This window comes from Hevea brasiliensis, chromosome 7 (genome assembly GCF_030052815.1).
Source record: "Hevea brasiliensis isolate MT/VB/25A 57/8 chromosome 7, ASM3005281v1, whole genome shotgun sequence".
NCBI lineage: Eukaryota > Viridiplantae > Streptophyta > Magnoliopsida > Malpighiales > Euphorbiaceae > Hevea > Hevea brasiliensis.
Genome location: NC_079499.1, coordinates 4,216,055 through 4,221,368, shown reverse-complemented (window position 1 = coordinate 4,221,368; position 5,314 = coordinate 4,216,055). Strand labels below are relative to the sequence as shown.

General features: G+C 31.7%; 1 protein-coding gene across 1 annotated transcript; it reads left to right on the top strand.

The window, feature by feature from the left end:
• The first annotated feature begins 824 nt into the window (after positions 1 to 824).
• Positions 825 to 4,834, top strand: LOC110654260 (NAC domain-containing protein 21/22-like). Its single transcript, XM_021810186.2, has 3 exons — positions 825 to 1,264; positions 3,512 to 3,777; positions 4,180 to 4,834. The coding sequence occupies exons 1-3, from the start codon at positions 1,096 to 1,098 to the stop codon at positions 4,624 to 4,626; spliced, it is 882 nt and encodes a 293-aa protein (XP_021665878.2). The 5' UTR covers positions 825 to 1,095; the 3' UTR covers positions 4,627 to 4,834.
• The last annotated feature ends 480 nt before the right edge of the window (positions 4,835 to 5,314 follow it).

Below are 5,314 nucleotides of genomic sequence, written 5' to 3'. Positions count from 1 at the left end.
CAATTAAAGTGGCCCACCTTTCTTGAATCAATCCAAAATTATTCTTCTGTGATAAAAAAATTGATCAGATGGGAAGGGAGCTGGAGGGGCTCTTCTATATGAGTTCATGATTAAAAACATTCATATTTTTTTTTTCTAGCTATTTATTTGTATTTTTGTTTTTCTTGAGCTGTCCATGTTTTAGGTCTTAGATCAATCACAATGGTTCACGTGCTTGGGACATTTTGTTCTTGGGAATTTTGTTGAAGACAAGGTCCCCATGATGGAATGATCCAACCAATTAATTATTTAATCCATAGATATATGTATGTAATTAACCTTGATCTTGTTTTTAATTCTAATTAATTAAAAAACAAATATTATTTAAATTAATTATTAATTAATAGAAAAGAAATGAGAAAGTTAATGAAGTTCTGTGGGATTCCTTTTGAGATAACACGAGAAAAATAATAGGAAAGGGTTTCATATAAAGGAGAAGACAAGGGTCAATAATCAAGAAAAGTACTGATGAATCAAAATAATCCACACAAGAATATACACATTGGATGGATATGATTGCTTGATGAATGAAATCTTTCAATCTAGGCAACGTGTGGGGCACGTGAATTAATTTAATTAATTACCCTAAGCCCCACATCATACAATTTATAATTAATCCTGTAATTTGAGTTAATAATTCTTAATGTGAGTGAAAAATAAAATAAAATTTTATTTTATAAATAAAAAAGGGGTGTTTTGGAAGGTTTCCATAATTAAAATGTATGGAATTTTGTCCATGTATATAAAATATATTCACAAAGATTTCTTGTAACTTTGGTTTTTCTTGAAATTTCCGTCTTTAACTAATTAGTTACACAAGCATGGACCCTTGCTAGAATATTGTAAGAAATTCTAACCAGCAAACCCACTTTCTCATCCATCCTGTTAACTATATATGTATATGATACCAACCCTTTCTTCTCCATATTTTATTTCAATTCACAAACCTTTCATTTCCCTTCTCTAACTATATATTTTGGCTTCCAAATATTAAATTTGGTGCAATCTTTCTTTGTTCTGCCTTTAAAAAAACAACAGCAAAAGGAGAAAAATTAAATGGGGCTAAGAGACATTGGAGCAACTCTGCCTCCTGGGTTTAGGTTCTACCCCAGTGATGAGGAACTGGTCTGCCACTATCTCTACAAAAAGATCACAAATGAAGAAGTTTTGAAGGGCACCTTGGTTGAAATTGACTTGCATACATGTGAGCCATGGCAGCTTCCTGGTAGGTGATTTGTTTTGTTTTTATTTCTTTGTTCTTTCTCAACTTCTTCTCTATTAATGGGTTTCTTTTTCTTTTTCTTCTTCTTCTTCTTCTTCTTCTTCCTTTTCTTTTTTTTTTTTTTGCTAGTTATCACTTCCCCTTCCATTATGCACTCTCAACATGATTCTTTAATGATGGAAGTTCAGGCAACTATAGATTAGTACTAGGGTGGTCTGTTCTTGCTTTTCTTGGTATTTATATAACAAACTTAACAGAAAAATAAATAAATAAATAAATTGTTCTTCGTTTCCGTATGAGGCAAAGAGACAAAACATCTCAAATGGATTTTCCATCTGACAGAGAGAATAGTTAGTTATACTTATGGTAATGCCAGACTTTCTTCCCTGTCATGCATGTTTCCAGTCTTTTCCTTCTTCAAATCTCGTAAAAATTCCAAGAAAATCCAAGAAAGAAAGTAACAAGAAAAATAGATTAATTTTTGGACTTTTGCTTTTGCTTTTTTCTCCTTAATTTCATTGAAGAAAACCTTAAACCATTCCATGGCTAATTATAACACACGTCAATCCTACCAGATTAAGTCTTTGGTTTCTTGTCTTCAGAGTTATATCAATGTCTTCTCAGCTGTCGAGCATTTTTATCTTTGCTTATTCGTTGGATAAGCTTGATATTTTTATCAAATATATACATATCTATCTATCTTTTTTCTTTTCTTTTCTTTTCTTTTCCCCGGTTGTTGGCCCTTTAATATGTACATGATGAGGATATTTCTGTCATCTCTAGAAGCAAAATTATCAAGAAAGAATTATTTTTCTCCCTCTCATTATTCGTAGCAGTACAAGACTTACTGCATACACACCACCTTTCTTGGGATGCTTATCCTCTCTATAGCAAGAATTGCTTCCATACCAAGTCTTATATGCCAAAAGCCGCGTATTCTCCATTATCAATACAGTGCTTCAATTCATTCTCTTTTATTTTTTTATAAATATTTTTATTTATAAAATTGTATGAGTTTCTAGAACTGTAGATACGTGCAATTGCCTTGCTGGTCTCCATACCTTTTTTTTTCCCCCCTTTTTTTGATAAGCAGAGAAGATTTTATTAATGAGAAGTGGGAGGAACTCACTAATATCCATGCTTGTTTTCTTTTTATTATGAGTTTCAAGAACTGTAGATACATGCAATTACCTTGCTGGTCTCCATACTTTTTTCTTAATAGCTATAGTACTTCAAATAATAAAAATAAAAATCTCATTTCATGATGCTTTGGAAGAAGAACTCATTTGGTTAAAATCCTCCCTTCCTCTCAATCTAAATTGGCAACTCTAAAAATGGAATGTAATTTACCAACTTGTAAAGATTACAACATCAATAATACGGCTAAGTTGACATAAATGGTCTTCAAGCAAGAAAAACTTTCTTTTGGCAACAATTTTCCTACTTGGGTTATTCCCATGTCTTTTACTTAATTGTATTAATTTATTTATTTTTCTTCTTTCTTGATGAGGTGAAGTCAAATCAAAATTTTATCATAGAAAAAGAAAATAAAAAAAATATTATTTAAAAATATAAAATAATTGTCATGCTGTAATAAAGAGAATCCATGGAATAACTAGGTGATCTCAAGTATTTAGTTTGTTGATCCAATCCTTCGATCCCAGGAGTCAAACAATTGGCCAATGCATGCTAACCACCCATTTCTACCCTAGGAATATTAATTATGTAATAAAAACAAAATCTTTCACGGTTAATTATGATTAATAGTAACACTTTGATTTTTCACAAAGCAATAATGACTCTAAAGTTAATTTAAACCACTTTCTTGCAAATTCTTTTCTTTCTTCAATTCCTTGGTTTTGTTAATAATGAATAGTGATTGCTTATGTTTGTTTCTTAGACATGACTCATGAGTTGACATAGACTCACCATCATTAATTCAGGGCAATAATTCTAGCAAATGAGAAAATATTTGGCCCTATATATACCTAGTCAAATAGTTATCATAATGAAAGCAAAATGTTAAATTTATAGTCAAATATCAAGGATTTATTAATTATTGCTTGTTAAATTCATGTTTACTCAATATTCTTATTTTTAGCTTAATAAAAATTACCGCAAAGATTAAAAGTAATATATTATTATGAAACTCCAACTATTGTTTTCATAAGTACACATTTCAGACATCAAGCAATGTTCATGAAAGCTTTGTTTTATCTAACTCTAACTTTCTTGTATTGGAAATTTTAGAGGTGGCTAAGCTTAATGCGAACGAGTGGTACTTCTTCAGCTTCCGGGACCGGAAGTATGCCACCGGATTCCGAACCAACCGAGCTACAACATCCGGATACTGGAAAGCTACAGGAAAAGATCGTACGGTGCTGGACCCTGCAACTCGTGAGATTGTAGGGATGAGAAAGACCTTAGTGTTCTACAGGAACAGAGCTCCTAATGGAATCAAGACTGGTTGGATCATGCATGAGTTTCGTCTTGAAACCCCACATATGCCTCCTAAGGTGAGTTAACTTAATTCCAAACTATATATTCATCAATTTCTACTGTTAACACTATATCAAAGAATGTGAAAGAAAGAGAGTGTTGAATAACTGAATAATTTTAAGAGACAGAATAGGATATCGATTGACAAAACTAGCTAATAATAGGCAAAGGTCCATGTTCTCTCCAAGGAAACTATGAAGAAATAGACATGCAAGTTGTCCAGTGAGCCCTCTAATATGTGTAGGCATTTCAGTGATTAGTGAATCTCATGCAAAGCAAAGGGAGTTGTCTTTTTCTTGTCTCTCACATGTATCAAGAAAAAATATATAACTAAAATTTTATTTTGTTTCTGCTTAATTACACAATTACACATTGAAATTAATTAATACTATTTTTTTTCCTCCATAATATTATTACAGGAGGATTGGGTGTTGTGTAGAGTATTCCACAAAAGCAAGGGAGAAAACAGCAGCAAATTTGATCAACAATTCATGTTTGAGACAACTGCTCCTTTGGATAATGTATCAGCTTCTTCTCTAACTGATCATCATCACCAGGGTCTGCCTTATGGGTATCATCAGCAAATCACCTCACTATCATCATCATCAACAACCCCAACACATCATCATCAAATAAGCCATGACCAAAGCTCTTTGCTAAACCTTCTTCAGTTTTCCCAGGAAAGGAGCACCAACCCTTTCACGACCACGACTACTACTACTGATATCAGCTCCAAAGGGGATGATGATTATAGATTAGTTTGGGAGGTCATGAACTTGGAAGAAACTAGCTTTGGAGATGGAGGAGCTTCAAGCTTAGATGACATGAGATCATTTGAGATGGGTAACGGCATGGTTTTCCTATGAAATTAATATTTGTTTAGTTTATTTTAAAGGAGAAAAAAAAGTACATATTTATATGTTTTCCAATACCCATTTGTTGATTGATGATGGATTTGTGGTGTTTGGATTTGAGGAACAATTCAAGGTTTGATTGAATCAAATGCTGTTTATTAGGAATTAAGATTGTATTAGAAGTTTCTACATGTATTTATGGTTAATTAGGGTTTATTTATTTTTTCCTAATACAATATTGGCATCTGTACAAACTTATATGAATATATATATATATATATATATATATATATTAATCATTAACCATATAGTATTCTTCCTTGGCATCATGGCAATCTTTTTTAGGTTCTCTAAATCACGTGACAATAGGTTTGCTTTTGGTTAATTTTTATTGACTCTTATTTAATTTTTATATCTTAATTTTTAATTACAATATATATAAATTATATATACGAATATTTAAGTTTGTAATATAAAAATTCAGAAATTTTCAAAATAAAAAAATAAAAATTATACTCCAAGCCCTTGAAACCACCCTTTTCTTTGGTCATTCTTCAATCTCCACCGCTCCCTTCTTTTAATTTTCTTTCTCAACTTCTTTTATATCTCACTCGGCATAATTATTCATAAAGGCATCAAGTTCCACGATCCCTCCATCGTTGCTTTCTCTACTTGAGAGCTTCTTTTCTTTTTTCCTTCC